This window comes from Palaemon carinicauda, chromosome 20, assembly GCF_036898095.1.
Source record: "Palaemon carinicauda isolate YSFRI2023 chromosome 20, ASM3689809v2, whole genome shotgun sequence".
NCBI classification, from domain to species: domain Eukaryota; kingdom Metazoa; phylum Arthropoda; class Malacostraca; order Decapoda; family Palaemonidae; genus Palaemon; species Palaemon carinicauda.
Window position 1 is genome coordinate 92482294 of NC_090744.1, and position 19133 is coordinate 92501426.

At 35.4% G+C, this 19133-nt stretch overlaps 1 protein-coding gene across 2 annotated transcripts in view; it reads left to right on the plus strand.

Moving 5' to 3' along the window:
* The first annotated feature begins 11032 nt into the window (after nt 1-11032).
* The window catches only part of LOC137614314 (uncharacterized), a 30194-nt gene continuing 22093 nt past the window's right edge, over nt 11033-19133 (plus strand). For both annotated transcript variants that reach the window (XM_068344065.1, XM_068344066.1), the window contains exons 1-7: nt 11033-12669; nt 14577-14639; nt 15011-15184; nt 15915-16209; nt 16425-16489; nt 17271-17505; nt 18697-18951. In XM_068344065.1, the coding sequence (XP_068200166.1) occupies nt 11155-12669; nt 14577-14639; nt 15011-15184; nt 15915-16209; nt 16425-16489; nt 17271-17505; nt 18697-18951 (2602 nt within the window). In that variant the 5' untranslated portion in view covers nt 11033-11154. The remainder of the gene's footprint in view (nt 12670-14576; nt 14640-15010; nt 15185-15914; nt 16210-16424; nt 16490-17270; nt 17506-18696; nt 18952-19133) is intronic.

The following is a 19133-nucleotide window of genomic DNA, read 5'->3' on the forward strand; positions in this document are numbered from 1 at the left end:
TCTGTTCGTCATCCTATCGAAGGTAGGAAGAGACGTGCAATGTAAAAAGAGTAATATTACACTCCATGTAATTAAGAAATATTAAGCTCGTTTTTTTTGTCAGATTTTAAACGCATCGAGTTTTAAACAAAATTTTTTTATAAACTAGAAGTTATGTTGCATTTTTTCTCTATAATGCGTGGTAAGCCTCGTCACTGTCAGATAACGTTATATAACAAAGAATTGCGTAAGAGAGAAGTAAAGGATACCATTGATGCATTTAAATGGCTTTTGCTAAGTCTGAGTCGAATGCTACAGATAGAATTGTACATTTGTACGTTTATTCGTACTCTCGACTCCGTTTTGGGTTCGCGGTGAAGAAACGTCAATTCTTTGTCTTCTCATTGGCTACTGGACAAAGAAGTGAGTTAATTTTTACATCAACATAAACCAGAGATGAACAAAGAAACTTTAATTCTTGTTTTTTATGTAAGAGGAACTAAGCTTTTCGTCCGAATATCTAAGTAAACCAAATAAAAATTTCTTGCTATTAATAAATATATTCTGAAAATAATAGTTATGAATTCTTTTACATTATTCAATGTAAATTTTATGCCTTTCTTGTCCATGTCAATTATGGCTACATCGTATTAGCAAAAGACAATTATTAGTGTATTCGAAGCAGAGACGAACATTAAATAACACCAATTGCAGTATTCCTGTGTAAAAGTTTCCATTTCAATTTGTCAATTGATTGAAGTATGACTTGTCTTTTTGTGCTATTTGAAGCAAAGACGTCATACGTAGGTCGTTTTAGGCACGCCCCATGCGAACTCTCGCACCTTTTAAATCATGAAAAATCTGCATATAAAATCCAGCTAAACAATGGTAAAATGAGTAATGCAACATTTGTGTTATTAAAATGAAAAGATATCAATGGTGATTTTAATACTTACTCTACAATTTACATATTTCATTCAAAACTTGATTGGTTGGAATCGAAATCAGGCGAGATTCTGGAATTAATTATATTAATTCTATGATTGCTTTAGAAATTGCTTTGGTTCATTCATCTTTTTCATTTTATGAAATTTCTGTCAGCGCTATTGTTGTTGGTGGCTGTGGTGTGATGTTGGCAACAGATGTAGCGTTGAACGGGTTGGGGCCGCAAGTGTTATGTTGCGTGTGGAACTTTTCATCCTGTTATAAATTATTGTTATTATTTTGGATACCTGATTGTAGACTTACGAATAGAGAGGAAACGCGAGGATATTGTACCCAGTTTGTATTTAAAACTAAAAGATCCGTTTTAATTTTGTTACTGTTACTGAAATATTTTATCCTTTGGTTATTGTTCATTACTTCTCTTTTAGTTTATTTCCTTATTTTCTTTGCTCACTGGGCTATTTTGCCTTGTTGGAGCCTTTAGGTTTATACCATCCTGCTTTTCCAACCAGGGTTATAGCTTAGCTAGTAATAATATTTCCTTATTTCTTTTCCTCACTGGGCAATTTTTCTCTGCTGGAGGCTTTGGGCTTATAGCGCCCTGCTTTTCCAACTAGGATTGTAGCTTAGCTAGTAATAGAAATATTTCTTTTCCTCACAGGGCTATTGTCCCCAGTAGGAGGCCTTGGGCTTATAGCGTCCTGCTTTTCCAACTAGGATTGTAGCTTAGCTAATAATATGAATATTTCCTTATTTCTCTTCCTCACTGGGCTATTTTCCCCTGTAGGAGGCCTTGGGTTTATAGCGTACTGCTTTTCCAACTAGGATTGTAGCTTATCTAGTAATAATACTATTAATAATAAAAAAATGAAATACACAGAAATGTTATGTGGGCGTATTTGAATCTACCTAGTAAGCTGACTTGAATAAAACCTCCATCGTGTTATTATTTTGTACTACCATTTCAAATGGATCAATTTCATTGCAACTGTGCTTGTAATTCGACTCCCAGTGCAACCATCATACAAAGCAACCAACCATTCTGTTCAAGTCGTCAACTATTGTCTGGGTGTTCCTTTACTGACATGCGTGGGAATTCTCCTGTCGTTTCTGTGTTCCTATTTTTTTTCTGCCAACTTTCCCTCTTCCAGATACCGGTTCTCTGATCATTTGACCCATATCCCTCTACATTTTTCGCCCCTCTCTCTCTCTCTCTCTCTCTCTCTCTCTCTCTCTCACGGACTGGGTACGGTAATGTCATTTGATGCGAATTGACTGAATTTTAATTTTAGAAGTCAATTTGGGTTTCTATCCGAGTTCAATGGACGCAACATTATTTTGATGTCTTCATACTTAAGAAAAAAATATTAATGCTCTATATATTCAACTGCAGTTTATTTAGTGGATCAAACTTTACTTCATAGTATTGGACTGTAACTTTAATTTGGTGTATCTTACTGCAGTAGTTAAAATAGTAGGGTTTATAATGATAATGAATTTAATTTATGTCAGAGTTAGAGAGAGAGAGAGAGAGAGAGAGAGAGAGAGAGAGAGAGAGAGAGAGAGATCAATCACTGGTTTTCCAGACATATCCAGCTTAATATTAATCCCATCAACTAAGCATATGTCGTAGTAATCTTGTCAACAGATTTGTCTCTACAATGCCTACTCCTTCCCCCTCCCCCTCCTCCCCTCCCCCTCCCTCCTCCGTGCTACTAAGGAAGCTGGAGGTGCCATGCTATACGTACCCTGTACGTTACGAAAGTCATGCGCGTTCCGTTATGCGGTGCACGAATTGTGGGAGAAGCCTCAACTGTCTGATTACGTGGCATGGTACCCCTGGGCTGGGGTACGGGGTGCCCATTTACATTGATGATGCCAATGAAGGTCGTTGCTCTCTCTCTCTCTCTCTCTCTCTCTCTCTCTCTCTCTCTCTCTCTTTGCGCGCGTGTGTGGCTTGCAATTTCATGACTTTGCGATGGCCTTGTAAGAATTTAAATCGGGTTTCCCGTCTTTCGTCACCTTTTGAGAAAAATCTATAGATAAATCTCTCTCTCTCTCTCTCTCTCTCTCTCTCTCTCTCTCTCATTGTACTTGTTTTTTTCGGGTATTATCAGTTTTTAAGATAACCCATTTTTTGAGGGGAACTAATTTCTCTCAAATTGATTACACTTGTTGATTAGCCTGTCGCTAAGTACGATAAAGTTCAATGGCAAGACAACTAATGAATGAATGTTTTCGTCTACCTGATATATTGATAAATTCATCTTATTTTTATTTCCTTAATTAAACTAATCGAAACGTCATCAATATGTGATGTTGGTATTAAATGATAAACTCCAGTTATCATTTTTATTTATTTACAAAGCCTACGCCTTTTTTTTGTCATGTCCTTTTATTATTATTATTATTATTATTATTATTATTATTATTATTCCTTGCTAAGCTACAACCCTAGTTGGAAAAGCAGGATGCTATAATTCCATGGGCTCCAACAGGGAAAATAGCCCATTGAGGAAAGGAAACAAGGAAATAAAATATTTCAAGAAGAATAACATTACAGTATCTCCTTTTTATTGTGCATTACGGAATTTTTATTCAGCCGTAGTTTCCCGACTTGGAGATCTCAGGTCACATGTTTTTCCATTCTTAGAAGCCGAATAGAGTCACTAAGTAGCGAGGCTTCAAACTTAGTTGGAAAAGCTGGTTGCTATAAGCCCAAGGGTTCCAACAGGGAAAAATAGCTCAATGAGAAGTAATGAAAAAGATTATAAAATATCTCAAAAGATCAGTAACAACGTTTGACTGATATAATGAGGCAATAACACATAAGCTCATTATGGTTTCATCTGTGACAGAAAGTACTGGTAGCTTTGTGTTACTTGTTTTTCAGTTACCGTAATATTTTAGTGAAGCATATTCTTCAAATTCAAAATTGTCTTGCTAATAAATTGAATATTAATAATTCTTGAATCGCATAAGCATTTGTAAGTGACACAGCATGAATACTGTATAAAATGTGAATTGAATATATATATATATATATATATATATATATATATATCAACAAACCGAACTTCTAATATATGTCTTTAGCCAATTATTGTTTGGAACTAACTTTGGTATATGAATAATAACAGCGAAATCTTCATGAGTGTATTCGTATGTTAGCGTGGAACATAGAATTAAATTCTTTCAATCTTTACTCTCAGCTCCTAAAAGTGATTTTCCGTACATACCTTGGCCCCCTTTTTTCTCACCTGTGGATTTTAAAACATTCTGGGCACTCGATATACTGTACACCAGCTGCGTTTATTATTACTTTGGTAAAATGACACGTTTTTCGTGTTCACGACCCCTTATTATCTTCGAAAGCTATTAATAAAGGTAGATGTTGAAATTTGCCATTGTTACGAAATTAATTTTTTCTCTCTCTCTCTCTCTCTCTCTCTCTCTCTCTCTCTCTCTCTCTCTCAATCAGATTACTCACTGGTGGGTAATGAAATAGAAACTTTGGACGAGGAGGAAGATCTCTCTATTATTATCAGCAAGGATTTGATCCTGTATTATTATTAGCAAGGATTTGAAGTTCACCAAACAGAGGATAAAAGCTGAAAAGAGAGCACAAAAACTAATAGGGTACATAAAGAGACAATTCAAATACAGAAGCAGACATTTTACTATAGCTGTACACATCATTAGTAAGACCCCATCTAGAATACGGAGTCCAATTTTGAGCTCCAAGTATTCAGAATTATATAGATAGACTCGAAGCAGTACGGGCTAGGGCCATCAAACTAGGTCCATCACCAAGGCAATTTGGATATAGACGGAGGATGGAACGTTTGAACTTCGAGCTACAAACTCAACGACAAAGGGGACAGTTAAGAGGCATTCAAAATTAAAGGAATAACAAATGTGGATTGCAACAATCTATTCACGCTTAGCACAAATCATTCCAGAGGGAATGGATACACAAACTGGAATTGAAAAGATACAACACTACTCAATGTGGCAATTTCTTTACATACAAAAGAGCAAATACATGGAATAGATTTCCAGCGGATGTAGCAAACAGTAACACGGTAAACGAGTTAAAGAATAAGTAAGACAAGAACATAAAAAATCTAAATGCTCAAGTGAATCTCTCTACCCAAGAGCAAATGAAGTTTCCCCTAGACTAAAAATTCTTGGAGACATCCTAAATCCTTGTAACTCGCAAGATAAATGTAGATTTTGAAATTTGTAATTCCTATGGAATGAATTACGATCATTTCTCTCTCTCTCTCTCTCTCTCTCCTCTCTCTCTCTCTCTAGTGTCATGCAAGAGGTAGCACCATGGACTTGTCCAAAAGACCTAGTTAAGTTGGCCTAAACTCCTGCTTTTAGTTCGCAGTGTTAAACTTAACACCTGCCGCCATTTCAACGAATAAGGTACCTCATTTATGAACTGCTTATTAATCCTGCAAATACTTGCGTAAATTATGAGTGAGTTTAGTATAAAACTCCGCAATATATATCAGGTTTGGAGGTGGCATTCTTATTGAGGTTATGAATCCTGGGTTGGGCGGAAGTCATGTCTTTTCTTCTGTTCGCTATAATGATTTTATTTCGAAGACACAGTAATCGACATAACTGTGTCTAGAATATCCAACCTTTCTGTTTCTGTTTTAGAAATTTGCTCTGATTTTTGTAGTGAAAGGTTGCAAGGAGGGAAGCTAATTCTATTTTTAGATTTTATTTTGTCGCTGTCACGTGAAGTTAAACACATTGACCTGAGATATGCATTTAATAGCTGGTGTTGTAAATTATCCATCAATTTCTTATGAAATTTGTTATCGTAGTTATCCAGAAATAGTTGTAATAGTAAAGGCTTTGTTAAAAAAAAAGAATAAATAAATCTGTGCTTGCGAGCAACACATTTCGGTCGGTGGAATTCACCACGTCACCGCTGGCGGTCGTTGCTGGATACTACCAGTTCTGGTTGAACTTTTGTCTTGCGTCTCAAAAGGAAGTTGCGTTGAAATTGTTTTGTGGTTGTAGATCGAAGATACTGCAGTAACTCTCTCTCTCTCTCTCTCTCTCTCTCTCTCTCTCTCTCCTCTCTCTCTCTCTCTCTCTCTCTCTCTCTCGTGACGAATGATTCGAGTGACGTCACCATCTGACATCTAATATGGCATACTCGTTGGCATGGATACAGAGAACGCTCTGAAATATGTCAATAGTGTTTTCACACTATTGATGAGCATTCTACCAGTTATTAGACATTTTTTTTTTTTTTTTGTATTAAGAATTAATAAAAAAAACCAATATACAATTACTCGCCAGCAAAGTGTTCATACCTAAACTTAGGAAAATTTATAATCTTAAGAAAAGATTAAAACTAGGTTGTCATGTGTTAAAGCTGCGTCATGAAAAAATAGCCTCTGGCGTAAGCTAAGGATCTATGCAACCATAAAATCCAGGAGGTCTTGGTGCTAAATCTGCCAACACGGCTTAAACCTTTGCCCTTCAGTCTTACCACTATCATAAAGGGTTTTCATAAGCTTCCTATTGATTTCGTCACACTTGCATCATTGGGCGATTTCCAGTCCTTCAGAACTGGTTTTAAATTTCTTTCGCTGCGTCCCAGCCATTACAAATAATGACACATCTATCACCCTAGCATTCCTAAATTTATCTTATACCTTGTACTCAATACTGAAGTCAAATCTAGTGTTACTTTCAGGTGATACTATATAGTTAAAAGATTTAAAGGCCGTGAATGCAGAGGCTAGGGGCTGTGACATTGTCCTATCAAGCAGTACAATGCCCTAGAGACTGACCATATATACATATGATCAGCGGCCAAGCCCCCTCTCAACCCAAGCTAGGATCAAGGAGTGCCAGACAATGGCTGCTGGTGACTCAGCAGGTAGACCTTTAGGCCCTCCCCCAAACCCCCCACCCTTAACTCACAAGGATTGTGAGGTTGCAACCACCAAAGGAACTAACGAGTTTGAGGAGCATTCGAACCAAAGTCTGGCGATCACCAACAGACCACCCAGACTTCTTAATTTCATCCCTAGTACATTATGAGTTTCAAACGTTTTCTACACAATGATCATTAGGAGGACGTCTACCCATCTGACAAACAGTCCCATACCCGCTATTTAGTACGACACTCGGCACATAGGTACCAAGTTACTTCTATTCCTTTTTACATACAAGATTTCCTAGATGTACGTAAGTCTCTCACTTACACACACACACACACACACACACACACACTCTATGGATGCAACACATTTTTGTATGTTTCAAACGTGGCATCACAGTGTGTTCACTAGCGCGCAGGTGTTCTTTTGATGTGGTTTGTAGATGTGTGTTCTACACCTGTTATTCGAAAATGTATTTATTTTTACATTTAGAATTGCTTGGCTAGTTTTAATGGGCATTTGGATTGGGTTCTGTTGGTAATACTTACGTAACAACTTTTATTCATTATTTACTGTTTGTGTGTATTGTTTATTTATGGCTTTTATATTTACTGCGTGGTTGTTAAACAAATTTTTGTAAATAGAAAAAAATATTGTCGTATATAACGTTTTTATGAATCCTGATACGACTTTAATAAAACAGCTGAAAATACTGTTTTACGAGGAAAAATCATGTTCGATATCTGAAATTGTCATAACCTAAGTTTAATCTCAAGCTACTATAATAGCTTCTATAGTTAAATCAAATGTTCAAAAAGTACTAAATAGAAGTATAGTAAATTGGTAAAGAATGTGTGCATGGAAGGAATACTATACATTGCATTTTCGAAAGGACTAATTATAATTTTTATTAATGTACGCCACCCGTCAAAAAAGATGCACACGTACACATCTTTATTCAACGCTTCCCAGCCCCCCCCTTTCCTAACTACAACATGACAATTTCGGTAATATTTGGGAGATTGTGGTTTCCAAGTGTACTTCTCAGGTTACCCCCTCTCGTTTGGGCACCCGAATGACGGGGAGAGTTCGAGTAGTCTTATGTTTGACAATGCCGCTCAGCGTGGCAGGAAATATATAAATATATATATATATATATATATATATAAAATATATATATATATATATATATGCATATATATATATATATATATATATATATATATACACACATATATATATATATATATATATATAGAGAGAGAGAGAGAGAGAGAGAGAGAGAGAGAGAGAGAGAGAGAGAGAGAGAGAGAGAGTATGCCTTGCATTATATAGGGAATATTTTTCAAACTTTAAAAGGCTTAATTGCTTTCAAGATCATTGTAATTTAAGTTTTTTTTTTTTTTTTTTTTTTTTATCCCCACTATCAGTTCTGCTTTTCCAACAATAGTTGCATCTTGATTTACAATAACAACAATTTGTAACTCGTTTCGTCATGGAACAGGTAGACAACGCCATCAAGAGGATTTTCAATGGAATTTCCTGGAAACTCTGGAATGAGGAATTCTGGATACTTTAATTACATTTTGGTCTGGATGGTCTTGTGTTTTGACCAAGATCTGCAGAAAGGTTTTGACTGATGCTTTCATGATTCAATACCGGATAAATTAGTTTTATGTCAGATAATGTCATTAGAAAAAAAAAATCTTCATCAGACTCGGCTTCCATCACTCCAAACAGTAAAATAAAGGGTCGTAGTTATTAACAATACTTGCAGTTATGCCATTCATTGGAAGTTTTGGCATATTGAATCATACTGAATCAATAAGCGCTTGTCTGTGCGTATAATCAATAAGGATTCTCTCTCTCTCTCTCTCTCTCTCTCTCTCTCCTCTCTCTCTCTCTCTCTCTCTCTCTCTCTCTCTCTCCTTCCTTAGTAATCATGGTGATAGTTTGACAGCAATCAATCGATCTTTCAATTAGCAAAGGAATTTCACTTTCTATGCCTTGACGTGCGTGACCTTGATTATTATGGCGTCTATTTACCTACGATTTAGGTCAATTCGTGGAGACAGACATATACAGCCAGTCTAAAAATAAATTATTCCGAGTCTCTCTCTCTCTCTCTCTCTCTCTCTCTCTCTCTCTCTCTCTCTCTCTCTCTCTCTCTGTTTTCTTTTCGTATTTCTTAGTTTCCATATATTTTCTTGTTGAACGTTTTTCTAGAATTTTATGCCTTAATGTTTTTATTTGTTGATTTTCACTTTTTTTTTAAATAACCTCTTTTTTGCAAGGTCTGATAAAAATTTCTAAACGCCACCTAATAGATATTGTCACTTGTAAAGTTTTCAATATTGCCATTATATCAAATGAAATATTTGCATTAAAAAAATCTTTCTATTAATGAATCAAGGTTCAGCGTATGTGATCATGAGTTTGTGAATAGATTAATAATTAATTTTTCTTCGGATGACTACGTACCATGTTTCATTTATTTATAGAATACTTCATCAGATTATTTATCAGTTATGTAACATGTTACTTTACGAGTGGAACGGAGTTTTATCTATACATACATACATACATACTGTGCATATATACATAATGTACCAGGAGATCTTTTATACGTATTCCCCATGTGTAATCCTAAGGTTGATTAATGTGTCGCGTATTTGATATATGCCATCACAGTTACATAAGACGTCCTTCATCCTTCATCAACGTAGTCTGTTTTTACTGTTTTATTTACCAAATCTTAAAACTCTCTCAATTAATAAAATCTAACTTGTCAAGTGATGGGACTATTTTTAACATTTTTCTTAAGGATAATTTATTTTTATACGTAGTCAGCTGTTACATGTCTTGCTCTTTATTAAAGTGAACGTAACGTTGCCAGGAAAATTACGATTACTGCACAAACTAAAAATACCGAAATGTGTTGTGGGAAGGTTCTCCTAGATGATGTGGCAACTGAGAGGTCTGAACGAAGCCGCCACGCGGGGAAACGAACCCGGCAGTGTAGCCTGGGGGCGTTTGCTATGTGTCTACGTGTGCCAACAGTCGGCTAAACCGGCCTATTTTCCCCTCGTTTTCTTACATGTGTTTAATGTTATAACGTTGTTAGTTTCCACGAAGATAGAATAGTTATGTGAGACTGCCTAGAGACCGATAAAACTTGTTGTCATTTGTTTATAAAAGGAAGTAAAGGACATTCTTCTGTGAACTTGCCTCGGCCTTGTTGTTTGAATATAAACATAACATCTCTCGTCTCATGATGATTCGTTTAGTCCTCACAATACAGTGTCGTTTCATTTACAATGTCGATGATTTTAAGCTAGTGTCATTTGCAATGAGTCTGTGAATACATCGCCCCATGAATTATCCAATAACAAACACATGTCGCAAGGAAGAAGACACAGGTGACGAAGTAGTTTCAGAACTTTAATTTGCCGTATCTCATTAAGTATCGCTCGCTAGTCTCGTTAGTTATCGTTTACCTGTTGGCATGAGTGCTTGTTGTTAACACCAAGTTGAAATCATTCTTATCACTAATAAACGAAGCAGTGGAGCTTTGTGGGGTTACTATAGTTAAAGGCTTCTTACTGTTTAAAGGTGTAATCTAAATCCTTATCAGAGATCATCTAAACAGTTTTACGAGTCTAAAATACCTTGGGAATCCTGTGATTTGCCGTTGGACGCTGTTCAGAATTAGCATCCGGCAACAACAGTGTGATTACCTTTGCCGGTGTTTACCTTACAACGTTGAAACGAACCTTCATTGCAACATAATGTGAAAGTTTGTGATCGTAATCGTGAAATGTAAACATTTATAGAAGCTGTATATATGCTGAAACCCAATTAATATCATACAACTAAGTTATACCACAGAGTACAGTATGGTTGTTGTCTTGTACACAATACTCTGCAATTCTGTTTAATGTCTTGGAGCATGTGATAGAATATCAAGTGAAAGTGACGAAATTACTTCTCTAATGAAATTACTTTAAGAATCGTCGTATTACTGAATTAAGTGGAAACCAGGAAACACAGAAAAAAAAAATTGGAGAAGGAAAATTACCTCAGTGCTATTTTTGTTTTCATCGTATCTGTATTGCCAGCTGATAGTGCACTTTTTAACATAAGTAATGGTCATGACAGCACCCTTTTTTTTTTTTTTTGAGATTTTGCAGTTTTGTTTACAAGAGCTTGAACTGTTTATGGAATTCACAACTAAAGTTAAGAAATTTGGTTTCTTTTGGGATTTTTAAGTATTTTGAAAGGTTGGCAATTGCTACATTTTAATACTGCTGAGATGGAGCCAAGAAATGAAAATGCAAATTTTGCTTCCTCACATAAAACTGCTTGTGATGGGCAGTCACTGGAGAATTCAAGTTTACTGATGCAGCAGAATACACTTCTGACAAATAAAATCCAGTTAATTGAAATGCAAAATTTAGACCAGCAGAGACGCCTTCAGTATCTGGAAAAGTTGATTTTGGATCTAACCGCTTCCAGGTCACCAATTAAGACTGAGCAGAAGACATCATCGACTATCCAGCCACTGGAAGAACTTCCAGATTACGATGGAAAAGTTTATGTGAAGTGTAATGCAGCTAAAGAATTTCATGACATTGATCATAAAGCATGGAGTCATTCTCACAGAATGAAGAAACCGTGCCCATCATTGGGTTTAACCGAGAGAAGTGGTGCACACGTAAAATTTCCCGCCAGCAATTATGGAAGGATGATTAAGAAACTCAATCTGAAGAAAAGTGGTATTTGCAGTGATATTGATATGAATCATAGTCAGTTTGTTAGAGGGTGTCAAGTATCCAGCAGGGCAGGTAATGAGGAACTCCGTCAGTCTGATGATGTTCTAAGTATTATGGAGGAATTTGATCAAACTGCCCGAGAGAATGGTGTTAGGTATGGGGTGACTCCTGAAGGAAGTGTTATCAGTACTGAAGATCTGAGTGACATTCAAGAGTATTTTCCAGACAACTCTAAGGGTATGGCGAAGTGTGATTTTGGTGGCGATGATTATTCAAATTGTGATATAGACATTCTAGCAACTCCTGCTTCGGTGTTACTCACCCCATCATTTCAGTCTCCTGCTCCTACGCTTTCACAGTATCCAAGTGAGAGTGGACCCATGATTACTCCACAGCCTTGTCTTACCACTCCTGTCCTCCTTACATCAGAGGCTTTAAGAGCTGTGGAGAAGGCACAAGATCAACAGACTAATCCTCTGCCAAGATATAGTCTTTCTGAGAGGTTAACAATTCCTGAAACAGAAGAAAGGAAAAGACAGCTGCAATTTTTAGATTTTAAGAAGAGAAAAATGAGTCTATTTTCCAACCTCCTGAGTGGATTAAATCAGATTTCCAATTCATATATAGAAAATGACAGCCCTAGGGCAGATCAATCAACAAAAATTTGTCAAAGGGGTCAGAGAATTTTTAATCAGAATACTTCAGAACAGCAGCAGCCCTTCTGCAGTCCAGCTCACAGCAACAAAAGTATCAATTCTTCCCGCATCAGAGAATGGTGTCAGTCTATGAGGCGTGGTTTTCTCTCTCCCATGCCCGAAAGCCTTGCCGGGAGCGAAATACCTCAGTCTCCGTTTTCTAGTCCAAATAGTTATTCTTGTAGCTTTATTAGAGACTGGAATCGTTCAATTAAGTTGGGGTACTTATCTCCAATGTCAGAAAGTCACTCGAGCCTCTTGGAAGGTCAGCCGATCTCGAGGAATCAGTGCTGTAACAGCTTTTCCAGTCACAAAAATGCATATGAGGATCATGAGCAGTCTCTCGGCTGTTTATCTCATGTAAGTTAATTTCCCATTGCAGCATGATTCATGGACAAATATTGATGTAGGAATAGCTTAACCATATTTATAGATAAATTTATACATGTTGAATGTTCTTTATCCCATAACCCCTTTTTTGCCATACATAACTTATAACAAGGCTTGACCACTTGTATTTACAGCTTGGTTTTCTCAATTCCTCATTTATTGTTCTTAGATAATATTTGAAGCTTAGTACTTAATAATAATAATAATTTTTTTTTCCTGGTCCTTTACACTATGAAGAGATTTAGGGTGGCTCAGCATCTTTCATTTATTGGCAATTTTTTTATACTGGTGTACTGTATTAGATTTCATGAATATGTTCCTGGAGCACTCGCTGTTTTCTCAAAAGTTTGGATGATTTGAAAATTAGGAGATTTTGTGGTTAATTTTTATTGTTATTTAATGCAGCCCATACATCTATACTTCGTTCCAGTAAAACTAGTACCCCATTAATTGGTGTTGATTGGTTTCCAAGCTAAGTGTATCATTGCCTTTTGAGGTTTGTGTTATGAAGATTCATTTGAAGGCATTTATTTATTTGTTTGCTTTCATTTTTAGATATTTCTACACATGATCTACAAGGGAAAATGCACAGGTTATTAGTATTGACTCGTCTTAATCGTTAGTTGGTTCCATGATTACTATACTGTATATCCATTTTTATCCCAAAATTGAGTTTAGGCATAGTGTAGTAGTTTCTGTCTGTTGTATATAATCTGCAAGGCATCATGGTCACTAGGTAAGTACAATGGTTGGCTTGTACTGCAGTTTATCTTGGTAGAAGTAAAGGTATAAAGTAATTTACGCAGTATCAGTATTAATTCTTTCGTACGATTACTGACCGACCCAGCTTATTATACTGTAAGTATTATATATTGGTTTGTTTTAACATCTTCAAGATGAATGTTTTTTTTTTTAATTGAGGGAATTGATTGATTGATATAAGGTTTTCTGGCATCCTGATTAATTGAGGTGAAGGTAACCATTTTCAGGTGTTCAGGTTATATGCTTTCACAACAAGTCAGAGCAATGTATACTAGACAAAACATTTTGTTTTTATAGCCTATCAGACCAATGTAATTTGTAAATGAGCATACCTTTCAAGTTGTTTGTGCAGTATTTTTGTTGAAAATTTTCATAGCTAGGTTTGCTCTTGATAATTGCAGGTCAACATCACACAGCAGTCAGTTATGCAGTCATACCTAATAGTAGTACAGTGCATATATGTTCAAGTAAAATTTTCATTGTGTATTGTAAAGATGAGATACTTATTATTTTCACCCAGTCAGACGAAAGCAAAATGTATTTTAAATTTTTTATTTTGCATATGCATTGAAATTTTGTTTATGGTTTATTTTTATTTTTACAGTAGTGCAAATATCTCCCCCTTTTTTTACACTGTGATCCTTTAAGAATAACTCCTACTTGGCCTAGATTTACGATTGTTGATCTCCAATTAAAGCATTGGTTCTGGTTGATACGTACCGTTTAAATGATTTGTTTTCATCAAGATATTACTATGTATCGGAATATTGAAAATATGTAAGTACAGTACAGTATTGAGAGAATTAAATTCTGGTGGTTGAAATTTTTTAATAAAACAATCTCGTGTTGTGTACAGTTGACCTTTATTGCTGATGTTTGATAGAATAATAACTAAGTGGATTCCATCATACAATGCTTTCTTGTTAAATTGCTGCTAAAGTAAACAGATTCAGTTGTATGCCTTAATTCTACTGAACGCTGTTCAGTTTCTCGGCGTTTAGTGTCAATTGACAAGTGTTCCACAAATGAGAATTAAAAATTAAGCTATTTAAGTTAAACATATTTTGAATTTGTTTTAATTTGAATTTCTAACCTTTCTAAAATCCTCCTTTCAGGATTCAGATGAGGAATTAACTGGTTTCATGCTCAATGAATTGGAGAATGCTGATGATTGCGAGGTATAATTGCCGCACAGATTAGGCGGGTGGTGTTTTTGCAACTTATTTTTCATTACATTTCTTCTAATTGCGTTTTAAAATACCGATAAAGGTCAGGTCATTCTTGTTTGATATTTGTGTATTTTTTTTTTTGAATTAGGAAATATAAACTAAATTTTTTTTTTAATTGTTAAAGTGCTGTGTTTTGTCTTAAATGATAGTACGTAAATGCTTACCAAGTACAGTAGATGAACTTATAACATTTGATAGTATTAATGCATTCTGTATTCCACACAGGTAGTAAAGGGTGAGGCTCCTTTGCTCGTTCAATGTGCTGTTGATGCAGATCCTTAACTTTATTTTTTCTAATTTTGATTTTCCACATTTTTAAGGCATCTGAAGAGGAAGACTTGGTGGTTGACGAGGAAGTTTCGCTCTCTATGGGTGAAGAAAGTGCGCCATGTAACAGTACCCCAAATACTCGCCAGCGTTCCGAATCTATTTGCTCCGTAACTGGTCCATGTGTACCGCCTGACCTTCTCCTCGACACTGGCATGCACAATGTGGTGAGTTTTATTATCTCTAAACTTACCTGTATTTTATGTTTTGTATTTTAAAGGTATTTCAGCTTTTACTGTTACAGACTTTTGTAAACCATTACTTTCAACAAGTTGCAGTCTTTAGCTTCATATTTTTTTCCCATATTAGTGGGGGCATTCCAGACTTTGATATTAGTGCTGTAAAGTGGTAGTAGTTCTCATTGTTTAATTGAAATAACAATCAGGCTGAAAATTGGCTTTTGGAAGAATACGTGAAAGATCACTTGAATATGTAGTACAGTACATACAAAAATCAAAAGGGTTTGTTAATCAGCGTGATAAGAAAAAAAGAACCGGGAAAGGCTGGAAAGGTAAAAGAAGCAAAAAAAAGAAAAAGAAAAAAAAGAAACTTTGGATAAGTTGGAAATTGATCGTAAAAATATGATGCATGGAAATCTCATGCTTGTAAAAAATAAAGAAAGCAAGAACTGATGATATTCTAACTATTCTTATGTGATACTTTCTTATAAAGATAGAAGTATTGCACATTACTTAACTACATTGACTTGTTTATGTATTAAAGGATTATCAGTGTTAATTCATTTTAGGTAAAAATTTGGTTAGGGGCTGCTGATTTTCTTTAGTTTAGATTGCTCCTAAGGGGTCAGTATGTAGAAAAACTTAGTTAATATGTTTAGAGCATTCTTATTGGACTTTGACAACAAAACTTAGGCGATCTATTTTTACATATTTCCAGACCATGGACATAGTCAACTCTGACGTTGAGGAGGAAATTGCTGGACTCTTGGATGGAGATCTGCCATTGGAGGACTCTCTGATAATTCCAGATGATGGTATTATCTCTGCTCCCCAAGTTAAAGTGGGATATGAAGAATTAGATATCAGGGTTGACGAAGAGGGTGATGATGATCTTGTGTTATGTGAAGAGGACATTGTGAACATGAAAAATGCAGATGAAAATGAAGAATTGAACATATTGGATGAAGACTTTATTGAAGTAAATGCTGAATCTCCATTGGAGACCAAAGTGGGTAGGTATATGTGGATTTTGAAGTTGGATTTATGATTAAGGAGTATCTTGTACTGTATTGTATTTCCTTATGGTTTTGATTTTGTAATGTACTTTAAGAACTTGAGTGATTTTGTTCTTGAAAGAAATCTTACGGGAGTGTATTATTTACTGTAATTACAAAAATAACCTAAACTTTTGGCATCACTTACTGGTGAAAATTCCATCCCCGTACAGGTGGTGGCTTTAGAAATGTAGCTGACTTAATCGGAAATAAATCACCAAGCTTCAAATGTACTAAGGTGAGTGTGTAACAATTGAAGAATTATTAGGTAGATAAGACCGATCAAATTAGGCTTTCAGATTTAAGATTTTTTTGTTTTCCCTCCACCGGGATCCATTGGCATTATTGCTACTTGCATTGGCATATTTAATATGTTATACTTTGAGGAGCACTGATTTTGTTTTTGGAAGGGGGTTGGTTAAGTTGTTTCTAGATTCTTTAAAGGGTAAAAGAGAAACACTCATCATGTTAAAATAGACATCTTTTCTGTAAACCCTATGTAGTGCACTTCTTATGCGAAAGAACCCTCAGTATGTGTACCTCAGATTTGCTGCCTATATTTTATTCTTATCTCTGCTACGTACAATTGTTGTCAATCTTGGTGCAAAGTCTATTCCTGGATTTAGTAAATATTTATGTTGACCTTCAGGATATGCCAATCACTGATTTGGTGTACAGTATGTATATTATTATCTTGGGTGTCAGGTCAATCATGATTTGTTATATACTGATCACCTACTGGTTTGGTAGGTCATAGGTTCGGTGCCGTATGCAGTGATGTGTGTTTTCATTTTGCTTTACCATAATCATGTCTAGTCACTGTTGGCATTGGAATAATTTTTGTCAGTAGTTCCATTATGTAGACAACTGTTTCTAACAGCATTGTTAAAAGTGATGTAAAAACTTGGTCAACAAAGTTTTTTTTTTTTTTTTTTGTTTCTTTTGTATACCTTTATTCCTGTAAAGTGCTTTATGTAATTTGCAATAATTGATTTTACGATTATATTTTTGTTTGTCAGATAAAATCGGATGAAAGTCCTCAAGAGAAAACCATAAATGTCGATGGACGGGACATCAAATTGCAAGCTGGTTCTATTATTTTGGCTGTTGTCAACGAATCGGGAACTCTTGTGCCTCTTCCTCAGTTACCAGTGAAGAGCTCCAAGTTTGGAAGAAGTTTAAGACTTGAACCATCCCCAGAAAAAGTGTTTGAAGAAGAAATTGACGTAGAAACTGTTACAGAGAAGGCTCCAGGTAATAATGGATTTATCATTTGTTTGTTATGCTTTTAATTTTATTCTCTAACCCCGTAACTTCATGCCAAAAGTATTCTCAATGGTTTCCACAACTGAATCTTGCCATAGCTTTTTTGTGGTGAAGCAGAACAGTATACTGTATATGTTAGTTTGGTGGTAAGTAGGAGAAATAGCAAAAAGTAGTTGTTAGTATTTTAGAACAGTATAAAAATTGATTATTCCTGATAAAATTTTATATTTAATTTTTACTCAAGGTTTGTGAAATATTTGAGACCTTTTTTCATTAGCAAAAAATATTGTACAATACTTTGTGTTTTATGCTTCTACACTATTTTGATTGAAATAGGAAAGTATTTTGTTCTAGCTAATGTATGTATGTATATATATATATATATATATATATATATATATATATATATATATATATATATATATATATATATATATATATATATATGTGTGTGTGTGTATGTATGTGTATATATAAAGAAAATTTTATACTAGGTTGCTGGTGATATGGGTTATTCCCAGTAAAGAATAATAATTGATGCATGAATTTGAGTCGAGTAACATAATGTCAATGTATTTGAAAATTGTAAGCTCTTTAAAACTAAAAATATTAATTACCTTGATGATGATGATGATCTGGTTTTAAAGATTGTAGAAGGTAAAGAAAGCCCTAGGTGGCAGGAGGATAGTTGTAAGTGAGGCAAAAGAGTGTGCTAGAAATAGGAATGGCGAGCAATTGCGACACAGTTCCGATAGGCTGTGGTGCTACCTCGGGTCATTTTGGTAACCGCTGAGGTATTGCCAGTAGAGGTGTCGTCATATGAAGCTTCTTTTATGGTGGAAAAAGGGGGTAGCTGGGCTGTGGCACCCACACAAACTCGACTGAGTCTCTTGTCAGGTAGAGAGGAGCGGTAAGAAGAAAAATCCCCTCATCTCCTTCTTGAGGTCAGCCACCTCCCAAAATTGGGGGTAGTTCCATGATATAGATATCAGAGGGTGAATTATACTGTTGGTAAAAAAAAAAAAATTTTCTCAAGTAATTATTTATGCTTATTGTATATATAGAGCTCTTTGTTAGTATATAGATTTGTGAATCTGGTCATATTTTTTGTTTTTGTTGAATACTGTAGTCATTCCTGTTTTGAATGATCATGTAATTCCATTTTTCTAAAAATTACAGTTCTGGAAGCTGGTGATTTAGACAGTCTGCTTGCTCAGTTTGAGGCATCAGAAGCTGTCAACACTCCAGCTGTTGAACGTGGTATTGCAAAACACAAAAACAACTCTTCTGTGCCTCGAGTTCCCACAAATGTCAAGATTGGCCTTCAAAACGCACTGTCTAGTAACACCACTACACAAAAGTCTTCTCAGGGAACACCTGTGCATCAGAAGATTAAAAATGCTCTTCCAAAAGAAATTATAGAAAAGATTAAAGGTATGGAATTTTCCCATTGTTCAGTTCTGCTGGCATTCCACACACACAGTCCAATTTGATTATTTCAAACTTAGTCATTTAACAAAGTATTTACTGTAGTAGGTTGTATAAAAAAAGAAAATATTCTGTTCTTAAAGTACAGGGTTTTCTCAAATTTTTTTTTTTTTTAATGGGTGTGTACT